General features: G+C 38.7%; 1 protein-coding gene across 1 annotated transcript; it reads left to right on the forward strand.

Moving 5' to 3' along the window:
- The first annotated feature begins 922 nt into the window (after positions 1–922).
- LOC119509084 (tubulin alpha-1C chain-like) lies at positions 923–2,390 on the forward strand. Its single transcript, XM_037802923.1, has one exon. It carries the CDS (start codon positions 923–925, stop codon positions 2,279–2,281), a length of 1,359 nt encoding a protein of 452 aa, XP_037658851.1. The 3' UTR covers positions 2,282–2,390.
- Positions 2,391–20,160: the final 17,770 nt, after the last annotated feature.

Genomic DNA, 20,160 nt, shown 5'->3' on the forward strand with positions numbered 1-20,160 from the left:
CGTATAGCAAGGATGACACTATATATTCATTTTGTTCATATTTGTAAAGAGACTCCTGAAATATACCTAAGAAACTACTGGATATAATTGCCTGTAATGGAGGAACTGGGGAGCTAGGAAGAGAGGAAACAGGGTGGAAGGAAGACTTTTCACTGTATGCCTTTTCATATATTTTATACCACATAAACATGCCACCTATTCAGAAATAAAATAGAATAATTAGGAAACCATACATCACCATATGGGTAACTACCCATCCTAAAAGCCCTGACAGATCCCTGGGCCCTGCCTTTGGAGATCCTGGTTCAGTAGATCTCCGAGACATGAATTTTTTTGCATGTTCCCTGGTCATCCTGGTTTAGATGTGTGATGAGGACCATACTTTGGGAAGCTTTAGTTATCAAGGCTAGAGACCTGGGAGGCCAAATTGAAGTTTAAAAAGAAGCAGTAGAGCAGGAATGAGGAGGTGTCCCAAGAAGTTATTCTTCCAACTTCCCATTTCTTCAGTTTTTCCTTTGGTGCTTTATTCCTTCCAGGCATTAAGAAAAGGTACATAACTTTGAACAGATGCAAGTAGCCACAGGTAACAGGAAGAGAAAGAAGAAAGAAAAATCCCAAGCTTAGAAAAAAGGGAAAAGAATTCTTATTGTCACCTAACCATCCAGATATCATATCTGTGGAAGTTGAGGCTTATTAAAAATTTGATCCTTCTAATATAATATTTCACAATATTTGCAATCACTTTTCTTTTTCTATGATCACAATCTAACCCTCCTTACCACTCTTGATCTTTCTTCCTTTGTGTATAAAATCAAATAGAGGACTACTTCTCCCCAAGATTCCTTGGTAGTCTGTCAGTGGAAGATTTTTGTCGCCGTCCCCTCGCCTCCTCCAATCTCACGAATTCCTACAAAACACCGTCATGCGTGAGTGCATCTCCATCCACGTCAGCCAGGCTGGTGTCCAGATTGGCAATGACTGCTGGGAACTCTACTGCCTGGAACAAGGCATCCAGCCCGATGGCCAGATGCCAAGTGACAAGACCATCCGGGGAGGAGATGACTCCTTCAACACCTTCTTCAGTGAGACCGGTGCCGGCAAGCACGTGCCCAGGGCAGTGTTTGTAGATCTGGAACCCACAGTCATTGATGAAGTTCGCACTGGCACCTACCGCCAGCTCTTCCACCCTGAGCAGCTCATCACAGGCAAGGAAGATGCTGCCAATAACTATGCCCGTGGGCACTACACCATTGGCAAGGAGATCATTGACCTTGTTCTGGACAGAATTCGCAAGCTGGCTGACCAGTGCACAGGTCTTCAGGGCTTCTTGGTTTTCCACAGCTTTGGTGGGGGAACCGGTTCTGGGTTCACCTCCCTGCTGATGGAACGCCTTTCTGTTGATTATGGCAAGAAGTCCAAGCTGGAGTTCTCCATTTACCCAGCCCCCAAGGTTTCCACAGCTGTGGTCGAGCCCTACAACTCCATCCTCACCACCCACACCACCCTAGAGCACTCAGATTGTGCCTTTATGGTAGACAATGAGGCCATCTATGATATCTGTTGTAGGAACCTCGATATTGAGCACCCAACCTACACCAACTTTAACCTTAACCTTAACCGCCTTATTAGCCAGATTGTGTCCATCACTGCTTCCCTCAGGTTTGATGGTGCCCTGAATGTTGATTTGACAGAATTCCAGACCAACCTGGTGCCCTACCCCCGCATCCACTTTCCTCTGGCCACATATGCTCCCGTCATCTCTGCTGAGAAAGCCTACCATGAACAACTTACTGTAGCAGAGATCACCAATGCTTGCTTTGAGCCAGCCAACCAGATGGTGAAATGTGACCCTCGCCACGGTAAATACATGGCTTGCTGCCTATTGTACCGTGGCGACGTGGTTCCCAAAGATGTCAATGCTGCCATTGCCACCATCAAGACCAAGCGCACCATCCAGTTTGTGGATTGGTGCCCCACTGGCTTTAAGGTTGGCATTAATTACCAACCTCCTACTGTGGTGCCTGGTGGAGACCTAGCCAAGGTCCAGCGAGCTGTGTGCATGCTGAGCAACACCACAGCCGTGGCTGAAGCCTGGGCTCGCCTGGACCACAAGTTTGACCTGATGTATGCCAAGCGTGCCTTTGTTCACTGGTATGTGGGTGAGGGGATGGAGGAAGGAGAGTTCTCTGAGGCCTGTGAGGTCTTGGCTGCCCTTGAGAAGGATTATGAGGAGGTTAAAGCAGATAGTTGTGAGGGAGAGGATGAGGGTGAAGAGTATTAACTATGTGCTGCAGTTTTACACACTCCGTTGTCTTGGGGCTGTCTTATTTCCATTCTGTGAAACTGTCTATTGTGGTTTTACACTGTCAATAAAAGTGATGTTTTCATTTAAAAAAAAAAAAAATCAAATAGAGGAGAACAAGTTGAAAAAGCATGCAAATACAAATACACACACAGACACACCTCTATATATAGATCAGTGCCTTCTCTCACAGTCCAATTTATCTAGCATTAATCATCATTACTAAACTTGGACTTTCCTGAGCCAGAATTTTGTAATTCTCGGAGCTTAGAACCTGGGTGTGTGGGGTAGTCGCTGTCGTGTCTAGAAGAGCTCTGGGAAGTCAGAGGGCCTGCCCATCGGGATAGAACACTCCATTTAACTGCCTTCCCCTATTCATTCATCCTATCCATTCAGTTCTTTATTTCTTTATTCCATAACTATTAGTTGGACATATGCTACTTGCTGGATACACAAAGATAGTAAGACATGGCTTTGGTTATGAAATAGTTAAGTGGTGGAGCTATGATTCAAATCCACTGGTGGCTTCCCAGAGTACTGGGAGACAGACATGTAAAAAAGTAAATGTAGAAAAGGGTAGTCAATATTTTAAAAGCAGTTTTTTCCAGGCCACATAGATGATCATGATGGTGGCCCAGAGGCAGAAGTCAGTAATATCTGGAAGGTGAGATAGGGGAAGGCTTTAGAGGGGACATATCACTTGATCGAATCTAACCTCATTACTTTAGCTGTAACTCAATCGAGTCCTCTTGAGAACACGAGCTTTTTCGTTAACCCTTCATTTTTAGCAAAAGAATCCTGCTTCCTCCCTGGGCTTCTATGAAATCCTTTTTGCTTTCCTTGGCATGACAGCCATCTCAGCTCTCCTAACTTCTTGGGCCTTCTTTCTATAGTATGAGAGAAATAAGATCTGTTGACAGTCCAAGAACTGGCTTCTTCCAATGGAACAAAGAGCTTTAACAATGGTGCTTTGCGTACCTTTACAGTTGCCTATTATTTTACAACCTGCCACAACCCTGTAATGAAACTGGTTTATCACATAGGTTCTTGAAGGAAATGTATCTCTTTTATTCCTAAATATTAAAAAGCACTCCAATAAAGCTAAATAATTTTGAAAATTAAATATTAGTTTATTCACAGAAGAAGAAATGGGATCAGAGGTGAATCCAACTAGTAGATTAGAGAGGACACTAACATAAGAAAGTCCATATAGGTTTAGTGCACAGCCACTGAATTTTGTGTGTAGCCATGCATAATCTTTTTGCTGGTTTACTATTAAAAGCTAACATCTTCAGGAAAGGAAAGACAGAAGGAACTCATTTTTATTATTATCTTTCTCTGTGTTTAGGATGTTCTTCCTCCATCTTATTTGATCCTCATATGGGTGATATTTTCTTATGGTGTAGATGAGATTTTCCTGCACTTTCTCCCTGATCCTGCAAATCTCACACTCCTTCTCAGTAAAATTCCTAAATTATTCAAAAACAAAAGAAAATGAAATAACACATTTTAATGTGATTTAGGGATGAAATAACAGATTCTCCTTTTTTTATATGTTCTTTTTGGTCTTAGATATGCAATAGCAAAATCACATAGATTTTTGGGCCGTAGCAAAAATCTTGGAGGTAGCACTTGATTGGTGACTCGAAAAATAAATATGGGTTCAGGAAGACGTAGATAGGAAGAACATTCCAGTGAGAGAGACTCAGGATGTTCATAGACATGGAAGCATGAAATAATGGGGGGAAAGGCAGAGGAAATCTGTAAATGACTCAGGATTGCTATAGAGCAGGAATCAGTAAACCAGGCCCATGGGTCAAATCTGGCCTACCGTCTGTTTTTGTATGGCCTGTAAGCAAAAATAGTTTTTTAATATTTTTAAATGTTTGATAAACAGTCAAAAGAAGAACACTAGTTTGCAACATGAAAATTATATGAAATTCAAATTTTAGTGTCCATAAATAGAGTCTTATTGGACCACGACACACTTATTTGCTTACATATTTCATGTGGCTGTCCTCCCACTACAACAGCAGAGTAGAATACCTGCAACAGCGATCTCATGTGAGGCTCTCGTTGCTTCTCACTGCTGCCCAGCACAATACAGATCACAGTAAGGTAGTTACAATTCTGTGGCATTTTGAGTTCCACACATATCACCATACCAGTGGAAATCTATCATGGCAAAAGGAGGAAGAAAAGTAGACTTCAAGTGTTGTGTTTTAAGGCATAGTAGAACATGGATTAATTTGTCCTCAAACTAGTTGGCAAAGCATTGTCTGTTATGCAATGACACTATAGTTGTGCTAAAAGAATACAATATACGTTGACATTACCAGATTAAGTACTCGTTGCAGTATTTCCAACTCATGGGAAAGCAATGATCAGAAAAATTCAAAATTTTGAAACAGAAATCTCATCACAGCAGAATTTCCTCATAAGAATGAAAATGAGGCTGCAAAGTAAATTTCCAAGTGGCTGATTTGTTATTCAAGCACGAAAAGCCACTTACCAGTAACAAATTAATTAAACTGTGTTTGATTCCAGCGGTGGAAGAAATGTGTACAGAGAAAATAAATGTGTTTAAGACTGTTAGCCTTTCACTCGGACACTGGGAGTAATGTCAACACTCAATTAAAAAGGCAGTTCTTTGCAGAAAAAGGAAAACCAATCATATTTATATGGAATGGTGTTCTGGTTTGCTTATGCTACCTTTTTTGCAAAACACCAGAAATGGACAGAAAGGGGGTTTATTTGGTTACAAAGTTACAGTCTTAAGTCCATAAAGTGTCCAAGGCAAGTCATCAACAACTGGGCACCTTCACTGGAGGATGGCCAGTGGTGTCTGGAACACCTCTGTTAGCTGGGAAGGCACGTGGCTGGCGTTTGCTCCAGAGTTCTGTTTTCAAAATGGCTTTCTCCCAGGATGTTCCTCTCTAGGCTGCAGCTCCTCAAAAATGTCATTCTTAGTTGCTCTTTGGGTGTTTGTCTTTTCTGAGCTTCTCAGGAGCAAAAGACTGCTTTCAAAGACCATCTCCAAAATTTCTCTGTAAGCTGCAGCTCCTCTCTCAGCTCCTGTGCATTCTTCAAAGTGTCCCGCTTGCCTGTAGCAAGCTAGCTCTTGCTGTCTGAGCTTGTATAGTGCTCCAGTGAACCAATCACGGCCCACACTGAGTGGGCCGGGCCACACCTCCATGGAAATTATCCAATCAGAGTCATCACCTACAGTTGGGTGGGTCGCATCTCCATGGAAACACTCAAAGAATTACAATCTAATCAACACTAATATGTCTGCCCACCCAAGACTGCATCAAAGATAATGGCATTTTGGGGGACATAATACATCCAAACTGGCACAAAGGGTAAGGGGCCCTGAATAGCCAAAACCATATTGAAAAAGAAAGAAATTGGAGGACTCACACTTCCTGATTTTAAAACTTGTTATGAAACTACAGTAACCAAAATAATGTTACTTGCATTTCTTTTAATTGTTTTTTTATTATAGAAGTTATAGGTTTACAGAAAAATCATGTAAAAAATACGGAGTTCTCACATTATCATTAATACTTTGCATTAGTATTGGCCAATTGATTTTTGACAAGGGTGCCATTCCACTCGATGGGGAAAGAATAGCCTCTTCAACAAATGGTGCTAGAAAAACTGGATATTCACATGCAAAAGAATGAAGGTGGACCCCCCACCTCACACCATATACAAAAATGAACTCAAAATGGATCAGACATAATATAAGAATCAAAACTATAAAAAGCTCTTCCAGAGAAAACATAGGGAAGCATTTTCACAACCTTTTGTTAAGCAATGGTTTCTTAGACTTCACTCCCACAGTGCGAGCAAAAAAAGAAAAATTAGATAAATGGGACTTCATCAAATTTACAAATTTTTGAGTGTTAGAGAACTTCATCCTGAAAGTAAAAAGACAACCTAAAGAATATGAAAAAATATTTGGAAACCACATATCCACTAAGGGTTTAATAACCAGAATATAAAATGAAATCCTACAACTCAAAAACAAAAAGACAAACAACCCAATTAAAAATGGGCAAAAGGCTTAAGTAGATGTTTCTCTAAAGAAGATGCACAAATGGCCAAAAAGTGCATGAAAAGATGCTCAACATCATTGGCCTTTAGAAAAATACAAATCAAAGCCACAATGAGATGCCATTTCACACCCACACCCATTTCACAATGTACAAGGGTCGTGGCTTTTTAGGGCCCCTTACCCTTCCATCTGACCCAGCAATCTCACTTTTAGGTATAGACCCAAAAGAATCGAAAACACAGTCTCGAACAGATATTTGCTCATTGATGGTCATAGTGTCGTTTTTCACAAGTGCCAAAAGGTAGAAGCAACCCAAGTGTCCATCACCTGATAAATGGATAAATAAAATATGGTATATATAGACAATTGAATATTATTCAGTCATAAAAAAGAATGAAGTTCTAATACATGTGACAACATGGGTGAACTCTGAAGATATCATGTTGACTGAAATAAGCCAGACGCATAAGGACAAATACTGTATGATTTCAATAAGATGAAATATTTAGAATAAGCAAATTTATAGAGTCAGAAACTAGAATACAGTTTACCAGGGAATGGGGTGGGGGTAGGAATGGCAACAAGTAGGATAGTGACATAAGGTATGCATTTTAGACAGGTTACTGAGATGATAAATAAGAAGAAAAAAGTTATCTTTACTAGTACTCATTTCTTGTTTTTAGGTCAATATCATCAAGGGAATTTTTATAGTCCTTTTGCTGGTAAGCTTAGCATAGCACATAAAGGAAGACTTGTACTTTTCCTCTCTTCACCACTCAAAATATCCCCTTTATTTCTTGTGACTTCATTTTATAGAAAATTAAATTAAAAATTACAATCCCTACATCAGAAATATTTTCATAGATGTGGAAATCTGTCAAGAGACCCAGAATTTATTTTTTTTATAGAATGCAGTGTATGCTAGATTTCAGAATGTAAGAACTTTGGCTTCAGAGGTGCAGTTTTAGTTACAATACAGCAACCTTAGGAAGAAAATGAGTCATCACTAAAAATGTGAAGATTTTACATTAAAAACCCAGATTTCTAGTAAACCCTGGCCTGTGCGACTCCATCACTATCCCGTACTTAGTTCTCACAGGCATTCAATTTGTGGCCTTCAATGGATGTGATGTTGTTGTAACATCTCTGAGAAGTTTTTTTGTTGTTGTTCAGTGTAAATTCTTTTATTTATAGTTGTAGAGAATCTAACTTAAGATTTAAGGGATGAGGGAGGCTATGGGCCTTATGTAGTTCATAGGGCACATTTTGACTAGGCCTGCTGTATTTTATAAACATGTAACCAAACTGGATTTCTAGAGTCACTGGGTGTGCTTCTTCCAGAATTTTCTGGAACCATCCATTACCTTCCATCTTCTCCTCTGGCCGTTCTGCAGAAGCTAAGCCCGGCAGGCCACCAGTTCTCAATGGAGTAGCTGTTTCTTTGAGGTTAAGCAAAATTTCTGGTTAAAATGAAACTCTTACGTCTGCTCACTCAGCTGTATCACTTCAAAGAGAAAAACAAATAAAGCCCAGCTTCCTGTCATCTCTCAGCATTAAAGGATGACAAACTACAGTTGCTTTCCATTTTGACTAGAAGCAAAACTACAGATGAATAACATAATAGATCAAGAAGCCAAACAAACTGAAGTAACCTCTTCATCAGCAAAAGTCAACTAGTTAAATGCACAGAGTGAAAACCTCCCACACTGACACCCTCTAACTTCAAATAAGAGTAATAAAAAAAAAAAAAAAAGAAAGAAAAAGGAAGAGAAACTCTCTTCTGGACAATCAAAATAAAACGTAATACTATACAGAAATTACCGAAATCTGAAAGTATTTTTCAACTATTTATAATAAATAGAAAAGAAACTACTAAAAGAGTAAAAGTGTACTTACAGTGGAAGTTTTTCCCTTTTTAAAGATGAATTCCCTTCCTGCTACCTTAGAGAAGACCTTGATGGTTAGAGATTACCAGGATGGAGACTTTTTGGGTTTCCTGAGACAACCATCATATTTTGTCTCAATATTTTCCCTCCTGACTTTGGACAGGACTCATTCACTTATTCACTATGTTTTCATTCATTCATTTAGCATGTATTTTGCCAAAAATATTGTTAGTGGACTACATGAAAATGTTATGTATACATTTATGGTTGTTTCTTTTTTTAAAAAGAAGACTTTCTATTGTGGTAACATATCTACAACTCAAAATTTCCCGTTTTTACCACTTTCAAGTGTACAATTTAGTGGCATTAATTACCTTACCAATGCAATGATATAATTACAACCATCCATTACCAAAACTTTTCCATCACCCTAAACAGAGACTCTAAACTCATTAAGCAATAACTCCCCATCCCCTATCCCCACTCTACCTTCGCCCCTAGTCAACTGTAATCTACTTTCTCTATATATTAATTTGTATATTCAAGTATTTCACATAAATGAAGCAAAGAAATAAGGAATCATCCAATATTTATATTTTTTTGTCTGGTTATTTCATTCAACATGATGTCTTCAAGGTTCATCTACATTGTCACATGTTATCAGAGCTTGATTTCATGTACATATGTCATTTTGTTTACCTGTTCATCTGTGGATGGACAGCTGAGTTGCTTTCATCTTTTAACTATTGTGAATAATGCTGCTATGAGCATTGGTGTACAAATATCTGTTCAAGTCCCTGTTTTCAAATTTGACGGATGTACATCTAGAAGTGAGATTTGCAGGTCATATGATAATTCTGTGTTTAACTTTCTGAGGAAATGTTAGACTGTTTTCCACAGTGGTTGAACCATTCTACATTCCCACCAACTGTGTACAACGGTTCCCATTTCTCTGCATCCTCACCAACACTTGTTATTTTCTGTTTTTTTTTTTTTTTTAATAATAGCCATGTTGTTGGTATTTGATGATGCCAACATTTGATCAAAATACTTTGTAGAATAATGGTCTGTGAATTCTTTCACAAGTTTCCAACCCTCACACCCATACCCTCACACCAGTGCACCCCTAGGGCAAAGACAGTAATTTTTCTTAAGGAAACCATGCTCTGATCCCTGTTCTTTTAGAGTATAATTACAGGGATGTCAAGAACAGAGGGGAAACACTTTGATGACAAATACTTTAGTTAGATCACCAGTGATCATGGGCAAGTCACACAGGTAGAAGGTTAGGGTAATTCAGTTTTTTTTTGTTTTTTTTGTTTTGTCTTTTGTTTTTTTCCGTGTGAGGTCTGTGGACTCAGAATCACTTGGGGTGCTTTTTAAAAATGTATATTCCCAGGCTCAACACCATACCTACTGAACCAGAATCTCTGAGACTGAAGTCCCTGCATTTGCAGTGGTGTAAACTTAACCGTCATTGGATGGAACTATCTCTAAGTTCCCTTCCATTGCTAAAGGTCATGACCTGTGGTCTATCATATAGCAGAGAGTGTCACCAAGAGGATGAGATTTTTGGTTGGGATTGGGGGATCCTGGGGATAGGGAGGTAATTTGGAAAACAGAAAACTTCAGAAATTATACAAATGAGTATGCATAGAAAAAATATATAGAAAAAAGCATGATATTCACTCCTCAAAAGAGTAAAAACCTTATTTTGAGATGAAATTTTTAGTACATTTTGTAATGAAGAAACCTACTAGGCATAACCATCTTAAAAATGTTTGGTTGATAATTTAAGCTATAATTAGAAAGAATATAAGAGAATAAATTCCAGATGCCTCTATTTCATGTAGCAGCACAGTGACACTTAAGTAAGGACTGTTCAAATTAAGTTAGAGATGACAAGCGTTTGCCGCAGAATAGAGTAAATATTTTTGGTAGATTGCCTTTAATCATCATACTAGTGGTGGATTAGACTTCACTGGTGATAGAAGGAAAATAAACTGAAGAATCATGGCCTAACTGAGGAAACATAACATTTTGATTAACAGTTAATGGTGATTGTTTGGAAACTGTCATTTTTTCAGCTGTTTTGAGAGAACTGCTGAAATAAAAAGCATATTTCTGGGTCAGAAAAATCACAAAAGGAAAACATTTTAAAAATCCAATAAATCCTCTCACAAGTGAACCAACTTTCCTAGGCTGGAAGTAGCCATACACACTCATTGGGATTCTCAGTCTTTCCCAGGAATACAATTAATTATTGGATACACCACTAACTGGGTTAGGTGATGTCCTCAAAAAAGACTATGTGAATTCTTGCCATGTCAACACATTGTCCATGATGATTTTCTCTCCCTCTGACATAAGAATTAATTTTGAAAATATGTGTGCCATTAAAAATTTCTGTTTGGCCCACTGGAGGGGTCTGACCATGTTGAATTTGCAAATCTGTGAGCCTTCTGGAGCTCCAGGTGCATCTTGACCACTATAGATCTTATATAATTATTGTCTATTTACAGATCAATAAATGCTACATCCTCTTTGGTGGTATAACAAATGTTAACTTGTGAGGTGAGTTGCACGGTACTTTTGTTAAAATAATACTGTGCTTGAGATTAAAAGGGCACATGCATTACACTGGGTATTAATAAAAACATGTTATCCTAATTTGTGTACAATTCTGTTGTGTTGTCCAGAAAAACCAAATACAGTCCAGAGTTCAAATAATTTTGAACTGTCTACTTAAGAACACTGTTTGTAGAACCATTTTTTTAAAAAAGAAAATATGTCTCATTTCAATAACTTTTGACTTATCTTTTAGAAAACTGTCTCTCCATTTCTGTAGGGGCTATTCCACATTTCTGCCCCTCTTCCCAATCCCTGCTCCCTCTAGCTCAGTAGCTATCCCCAACCATTTCAAAAAAAAGAAAAAAGAAAAATTAAAACCATTAAGTATAAAAATTTTTTAACCTCCTGTCTACCTTTCCTCTACTGCCCTACAAACTTATCTACACCACCACCATCCTTTCCTTAGTTCCCTCATTTGTTTATGGGCTTTGGAAAAAACGTCTAAATTTTGACACTATAGTATTACACACTTGTAGCAAAATAAGAAAATCAGACACTACAGGTAAGCGAGAAACGGCTTTTATCTTCTCACTCTATTGTCTCTAATGAATCTCACTGTTTTTTGCTTATTATCACTTACTGCTATTGACTCCCAATACATCCCTCTGCCTACAGACGGTCCCCACTTGGTTGTCCCACAGACACTTTAATGCACCATCTCTTTAACTGCAGCCTCTGTCTTTTCTCCAAAGCCTGGTCTCCCTTCCACAGCCCTTTTCACTGGGGTTACCAACAAAGCCCCAAACATGAGAGTCATCCCTGAGGCCCCCTGCTTTTCCTCTCTCCATCTAATCAGTTATCAAGACCTGCCAATTTGATATCACTAATCTTGAATACGATGCCTTACCCCCCATCCTCATTTCTCCATCTCTTCACACTACCTGTTATAGCTCACCTGGCTAATGGCAATAATCTTCCAGTTGTTCTACTTGCATCCAGTCTGGCCCACCTACAAAGCCCTCCTCCCTATGACACTCCCAGACACACATACACCTCCATATCAGTTCTCTCCTTGAAATTCTCCTCCAGATCCCCAACCTCATTTACAACGTAATGCCAAATTCCTTAAAGTCCATAATGATTTGCCTCCTGCCCATCTCATGCCATCACACTCCCCCAACCATCCATCCCTTCATTCAAACCAAAATGTGAGCTGCAGTTCCAGATTGCGCCAGTCCCATTGGCATCTTCGGGCATTTATTAATTTTATTCCTCTGCCAAAAATGTACTCACCTCCCTTTGCTCTGCTGGTGAATTCATGCTAATACCTTCAGTTCTAATTTTCTCTTTTCTGGGAATTCTGGAACTAGAGTTCTGTCCATCTGGTCACTGTCAGGGATTTCTCATTTTGAGCCTTGGTTTCCCTCCCTCCCATCTTCACCGTGTGGCAGAATGCACCTCATTGCTTCCCCTTAACTATCCACCAAGAACAGGTGCAGGAGGAATTGGCTCCAGGTGTCCTGAGCATCTTGGGACCCATGGACCCCAACGCCAGCTGCTGCTTCTTCCCTCAGATGCCTCGGATGGGGGCTCTGCTGAAGTGGCTCCCCTTTTCCTTTCCCTTCTACCTCAGCCCTGTCAGGTGCCTTGATTGGAGAGTGAGGGGAGAGGCAGAGCACAGCCGGCAGGAGGGCTTGGGCTCTGGAAAGGTGGTTCTGGACCTCTGGTTTCCTTTCCTAGACTGGGGGCATGGCACCAGTGTGGGGTGTGCTGCCTGACATCCCTCGGCATAGTGATATGTGGCTTCTTTGGTACTCCCATAATGCCCATATTGTAGTCCAGTCACACCAGCCATTTCTCAGTTCCACAGATATGCCAATGTATTGCTCCTGGGCCTTCCCATGTGATACTGCCTCCATCTGGAACTTTCTGCACCCCTCTTTCTCTATCTTGCTAATTGCTACTTAACTTCCAGTTCTCAGCCTAAACATTATTTCTTTAGGATGCTTCCTTGACGTACACTCGATTAAATCCCTTTCTTTAAAGACTCGTAGCTCTCCATGCTTCTGTTGTTCTTACTTGGGTAACTATCTGTCTTTCCCAGTAGACTACAGGCTCCATGGGGTCAGGGGCTGGATCTGTCTTCTTCCCTGCTGTATCCCTGGCACTAGCACAGTGCCTGGAACCCAATGGGATCTCAAAAACTACTTGTTAAATAAAACGGATTGTACTAATTATCACATTGCAGTAAAAATTGTCAAATATGTCTCTCTTGGCAAGGACTGTTCTATCACGGTTGCAGGCTGACACCTAGCACAAACCTGTACTTAGTAGGCAGGTAATGAATGTAAGTTGAATGAAAGAGTTTCAATCAACAAATCAGAGCAACTGGATCTTTTTGCTGAGCAGGTGTGCAAAGCCTTCAACTCATTTATTTCACAGTCCTCGGTTTGTCTGACTAGGAGCTTAGATCCCCAGGTAACAGAGAAATGTTATTGTTTATAGATTCACCCCGCTCTTCCACCAGAAATATAAGCAAGACCCCAAGTTGATTCTTTGAAGTTTGGTCTCCTCTCTCTTACTCTTTCACACATTGTGAGAGCAATATTAAATTTTAGGTCAGTATTTATTCACTAAAGTGTGGGCAGAGAATGTCCTATGGAAAAGAGTATTAAGGGAGGAGCAAGAGAACGGAAGCTAAGAACTATTATACTCATAATATAAGCTACTGTAGCACAATAACTCCATGATGCAGTATTATCGTGCCCATTCTCACCGATCAGAAAAATAATGCTCAATTGACTGGGAAACCTAATGATGACAAGTTAGCCACTAAATCTCATGCTTTTCCCCTTGTATCATCCTACCTAGACACAAAACATGCCTAGCTAATTTACATCTAAATCCTCTTTCGGGTTGTGCTTTGTATACTTATAAGTTATTTAAACAAATTACCTAACATTCGTTCAGAGCAGACTATGAGCCAGGTACTGGATGTTTCAGATATATTACCCTTAAAACAGTTGTATGAATTTAGTATTGTCCCCATATTACAGATATTGGAATTAAGGCTTAGAATAGCCTGCTCATACAGTTTGCAGGGAGTAAACAACAGAAAGAAATTCAAGCCATGATTTACATGACTGTAAAACCCCTATGCTTTCCACTTCGCCATGGTAAGCATCATATTTCGGTCTGGCTCAATCAGGATGAAACTTCAGATAATCCAGCCAAAAATGTCTCTAAATTCTGCTCCCTCATTGAAGTAGGAAAGGTTCTGGCAGTGGGAAGACATTCTAAACCATCAGTTGACGTACTAGACCTCTTCAATTCGCAAAGCATGTCATAGCAATAAACCCTCAATCTTGAGTATGTGGAAATGATGGATGGAATGGAGAAATCTTGTGCAAATCAATTTATATAGAATAAATAGGAAAGTGAGTTAAGTTGCCACTAGACAAATGAAGTGCTTAACAACAAATAAATACTAGTGTTAGTAATTGAAGAATGTAATGGATGATCCTCCAAATGATACCAACAAAATATATTATTTGCAAAATATTTAATGAAATATTGTCTGTTGCTGGAGAAGGTACCTAAGAAGTTCCAAATTCTTTAGCAAGTTTAATATAAATGGCATTTCTGTATGCTAAACTGTCTCTTTTCAAAACTAATTTAAAAGCATTTTGGAATTGATGGAATTATTTCCAATTTTTTTCCACATTACTTCCTTTTCTAGAAAGAATATCTGAAGGTTCATTTTTAAACCCAAATCAGTTTTCAGCAATTTAAGAAACTCACATTAAAGTTGTCATAAAAATTTTGACCCCTTTTGGGTTTAAAGATAATTTTTTCAGGTCATCTCATGGCCATTAGAATCAAGACCTTATTGTTGCTGATCAGAAACTTTGTAACATGTACCTTCTGGAATTTTAACATTTTCTTTCAGTTCCTAGGAAACAGCAACAGGAACTGAGTTAGACTAGTTATTAGATGTCCTTCAGAAATATTTCAGTGTGTCTGTATGTTGTGCTCATGTAATTGGCAATCATCAATTCCCAGGGTATTGATACCCTTGCAATAATGTGAAGTTGATCAAATAATCATCAAGCTATGCCAAGACCTAGGCTGTCTGGGCTGTTTTCTATAATTTGTAAAAAAAAATGAACTTACTTTTCCTGGGATAATTATGAAAGCTTTCATATATTTTGAAGATACTTTAATTCTGGACAATAGTAATTAACATACACCTCAGAACAACAGTGGAGCTTTAATGATCATTTTTTCCAAAACTGAAAGCATGTTGGATAAGTAGAAGAATAATGACAAATAAAAGATAGGATCTTTCAAATTGGGACCATCCCAGAAAATCTCAGAATACAGTAACCATGACAATCACCATACATTTAGCATTTCTCCATATATATTTAGCACATAGCGCCATGACAATTTAGCCTTTTTCACTTCACATTTTCCCTTAAACAAGTAGTCTGTAATTCCTACATGTTGGCAATTCAGTGTTATGAATTAAAAATGATCATAGTAAATCACCAGAATCTGCTCTTTGTATCGGAAACAGAATGAACTCCTGCAGAAAATGCCTTATGATGTCTTTTGAGTGCTAATGCATCAGTATACTCCTCTGCCCTTGAAAAACTTCTTGGGGAAGAGGAAGTGACTGATTCACATTTGCTTCATAGGAGATTCATTATATGCAGCCTCTACTTTCGTATTCATTTCTAGTTGCTCAATCAATGATTCTGCTTCATTCATAAGAATCAGAGACTTAGGAAATCAGAAAAGATGAATCTATAAGCTGTTTGCTGCCACTTACTGGATAACCATTCTTCTTGCTTGAACAAATGGAGAATTTTTAACTACTTCCTGGCAGTCTTATATACAAACCTTCAAAGTTCTGCAAATGTCAGAAAAATGTTAGAGACAAAATTGATAAAGAAATTACTTCCCAAATGTGCTACATGTCTCCTATATTGTTTTCTACTCTCCCTTGCTACTAATTTTATTTTTATTTTCTGCCTAGGGCAATGTCCAGAAACAAACATCTAAAAACACAAAATTTGGGGCTGGGTGGGAGGAAGGATGGATGGAATGTCACACAGAGTGAATACTGGACTAAGAAGAACATTAGATAGTTAATTATCACTCACAGAGTGTTCAAATAGCATGAACCCATGGGATGGGAGACTTTCCTCAGAAAAATTGGCATCTGTTGCCTCCACAAATGCTTGTATGGTTTATTTGCTTTGGTGCAGAATGTTCCATTTTGGGTAAGTTGTACGAACCACTATTATATGTCATCTTCCCCTATTCATTTAGTACCACAAATCCACTAGAAAGAAGCCTTTGAACACTGTCATAATCAAACAGATGTCTAATCTTTCTAAAACTGATTTTTTTTGCCCTTGATTCTGCCTCGGCTGTTACTGAAGTTTGCATACTTAAAGCTAGCTGCAGCGGTCATCCAAATACTTCCTTACTTGGGGCAATTTTTTTTAAAATTCAGTTTTATTGAGATATATTCACACACCGTACAGTCATCCATGGTGTACAATCAGCTGTTCATACAGTTGTGTATTCATCACCCCAATATATTTTTGAACATTTTCCTTACACCAGAAAGAATCAGAATAAGAATAAAAAATAAAAGTAAAAAAGAACACTCAAATCATCCCCCCCATCCTACCCTATTTTTCATTTAGTTTTTGTCCCCATTTTTCTACTCATCCATCCATACACTGGATAAAGGGAGTGTGATCCACAAGGCTTTCACAATCACAACTGTCACCCCTTGTAAGCTACATTGTTATACAATCGTCTTCAAGAGTCAAGGCTACTGGGTTGGAGTTTGGTAGTTTCCGGTTATTTACTTCTAGCTATTCCAATACATTAAAACCTAAAAAGGGATATCTATATAGTGTGTACGAATGTCCACCAGAGTGACCTCTTGACTCCATTTGAAATCTCTCAGCCACTGAAGCTTTATTTCGTTTCATTTCACTTCTCTCTTTTTGTCAAGAAGATGTTTTCAGTTCCACTATGCCAGGTCCAGATTCATCCCCAGGAGTCATATCCTGCATTGCAGGGAGATTTACACCCCTGGGAGTCAGGTCCCACGTAGAGGGGAGGGCAGGGAGATTACCCACCAAGGTGACTTAGTTAGAGAGACAGGGCCACATCCGAGCAACAAAGAGACACTCGGGGGAGACTCTTAGGCACAATTATAAGCAGGTTTAGCCTCTCCTTGCAGCAACAAGCTTCATAGGGGCAAGCCTCAAGACAGAGGGCTCAGCACATCAAGCCATCAGTCCCCAATGTTTGTGAGAACATCAGCAACAATCCAGGTGAGGAAGTCCAACACCTCCACATCCTCCCTCAGCTCCTCCGGGAGGCTCTGAATATATATTTTTATTCGCTACCCAAATTACTTTGGGATGTGTTGCTATTTCACTCTAATCTATACAGACCTACCATGGCTCACTTCCTATTCAAAGTTCCATGTAATTGTGGTGTTTGAACAAACTGACTGTAGAAGTTACATTGCTTAGAAAATATAGATCCTACACCAAATAAACATCTCTTCCCTTGGTCTCACATGGAAGTTGAAGTTTTAACATGCAGTCAGTTTCAACCTTTACCCTTTAGCCCGATTTGCCCTAGTCTTAACCAGATCTGCTTCATTCATATCTCTAATTGAATTCTGGGCTCTTTTTCAGCTTTTTTTTTTTTTTTTGACAGTTGCTGTATGTGTTAATACTGACATTCATATCTGCTGAGCTCTAGCTCTGAGTTTCAGGTGTCACACAGATACCTAATGTCCCAGAGACCAATCAGGTTATACACAAAGGGATCAACGTCTCGGAGTTTGGAAATAACCATTACAATTCAGGAATAGATTTGACTGCTGTAAGAGCTTACAATCTAGGGACCACTACAATAATGGTTTCCCTGTTAGGCTGTGCTCTATGATTCAATTCTGAGTTTACACATTGTAGTAATGGTGAGGCATTATAGTGTTTGCCTTTGTTTCTGGTGTACTTCACTCAAAATGCTGTCTACAAGATTGTATAACAATGTAGCTTACAAGGGGTGACAGTGTGATTGTGAAAACCTTGTGGATTGCACTCCCTTTATCCAGTGTATGGATGGATGAGTAGTTAAATGGGGACAAAAACTAAATGAAAAATAGGACAGGGTGGGGGGAGTGATTTGGGTGTTCTTTTTTATTTTTATTTTTTATTCTTATTCTTATTCTTTCTGGTATAAGGAAAATGTTCAAAAATATATTGGGGTGATGAATGCACAACTATATGATGGTTCTGTGAACAGTTGATTGTATACCATGGATGACTGTATGGAATGTGAATATATCTCAATAAAACTGAATTTTTAAAAAAAGAAATATTTAGGGAAAAAAATGAAGAAATGAATGAAAGATGAATAAAATTGTATTCTGATAAAAAAATGTTGTCTACAGGATCCATTCACCTTGAATAAAGCTGAATTTTAAACAAAAAAGTTTCAAGTAAGAAGCATTTGCATGCATGTTTCTAACCTGAGACCTGTCAAAATTTGCTGACAAATCACTAGTCATGAAATAAATTATGGAAATGCTATTATAGGGAACAAGCAATTATCTTTGAAGCATTAGATAAAGAATAAAATCAATATGAACAACAACAACAAAAGGAGTAGTAATACCCTACTTAATAAGTCAAGTCCTTGATCTTGATGTTTGCTCCAGTGAAACTTATGGCTGTAATGGAGAAGCAACCTCTTTTGTTGCTCAGATGTAGCCTTTCTCTCTCTAAGTCCAAATCAGCAAATAAATTCATTAACCTTCCCCCAACAAGGATCATGACTCCCAGGGGAATGAATCTCCCTGGCGACATGGGACATGACTCCCAGGAATGAGCCTGGCCCTGGCATCGAGGGATTGAGAATGCCTTTTTGACCAAAAGGGGGAAAGAAAGGTAACAAAATAAAGTTTTAGTGGCTAAGAGATTTCAAATAGAGTCGAGAGGCTATCCTGGAGGTTACTCTTATGTAAGCCCCAGCTAGATATTCTCAATGCCCATAGTATGCCAAGCCCTAAACCAACAGTAGTCCTGAAAATACTAAAGAATACCTAGGTCCCTATCTGAGACTCAATAAAAGTTTCGCTCACTAAGTTTACTTTTCATAAACTTAAATCCCCCAGAGTGTTCCTATGTCATATAAGTCCCTCAAACCCTGAGGCAACAGCTTCTCCAAGAACATCAACCAGATGCATCCCCCTTCCCCATAATGTCAACACCCCTTTTCAATATGAACAAGTTAGGGTGGTCACTGCCCAGATATCCCTGAAGATTGAGACAATGATCAAATGAGAGAGAGGAGTAGCAATATACAAGATAGGATTTAACAAAGGATTACAAATACTGAATCTTTATATAAATAAATATATTTTTTTAGTCTCTAGGGTGTTAGAACAACTAGAAGGAAATGACTGACATGATGGAGCTGTAACATATAACATGCTTTGAAAATTGCTCTATAGCTGCTTGTTAAATTATACTTTGAAAGTTATCACATTTCTGTATATATGTTATATTTCACAATAAGGAAATAACTGAAATGGTGGAAATGTAACCCATAACATTCTTTGAAATTTGCTCTCTACTTGTTAAACTGTACTTTGAAAGTTATCACTTTTCTGTATATATGTTATATTTTGCAATTAAAAAAATGTAAAAAAAAAAAAAAAAAGTAGTGGTAATAACATTGACCTCAAAATTTAGAGAGTAAAATTACAGTGGTGGCTCCATGAACAAACTATATGGTCTTAGGCAGGTCAAATAAGCTCTGCATTTCCCCTTTTGTAAAATGAAAGGCATGAACTAAGGTTCTGTCAGTTCTAAAATTCTGCCATTCTAGAATTGATTCATTAAAAGGTTTCCAGTTATTACTGTAACAGTACAGAGTAATAGAGTGGTCAATATTATCAGGTTTTTTTTTTTTTTAATTCTCCTTACTACATGCACTTCAACCATGTAGGATTTTTTTTTTCTTCTCAGTTCCAAGGAAACTTACTTCACTGGTGTGTTGGATGTCTACTGCTGTGTAACAAATTACCCCAAACTTACCAGTTTAAAACAACAAATATGAATTATCTTACAGCATTTCTGAGAGTCAGGAACCATCATGAACAGTTTAATGAGATGCTGCTGGCTCAGGATTTCTCAGACTGTCACGGAGGCTGCGGCCTCTGACGACTCCCCTGGGGCTGGAGGCTCCACTTCTGAGCTCAATCATGTTGCTGTTAGCAGGAGGTGTCAGTTCCT

Source organism: Choloepus didactylus, chromosome 14 (assembly GCF_015220235.1).
Source record: "Choloepus didactylus isolate mChoDid1 chromosome 14, mChoDid1.pri, whole genome shotgun sequence".
NCBI classification, from domain to species: Eukaryota; Metazoa; Chordata; class Mammalia; order Pilosa; family Megalonychidae; genus Choloepus; species Choloepus didactylus.

Coding starts and splice junctions, on each gene's coding strand:
- LOC119509084 (XM_037802923.1), top strand. CDS start 923: ATGCGTGAGTGCATCTCCATCCACGTCAGCCAGGCTGGTGTCCAGATT.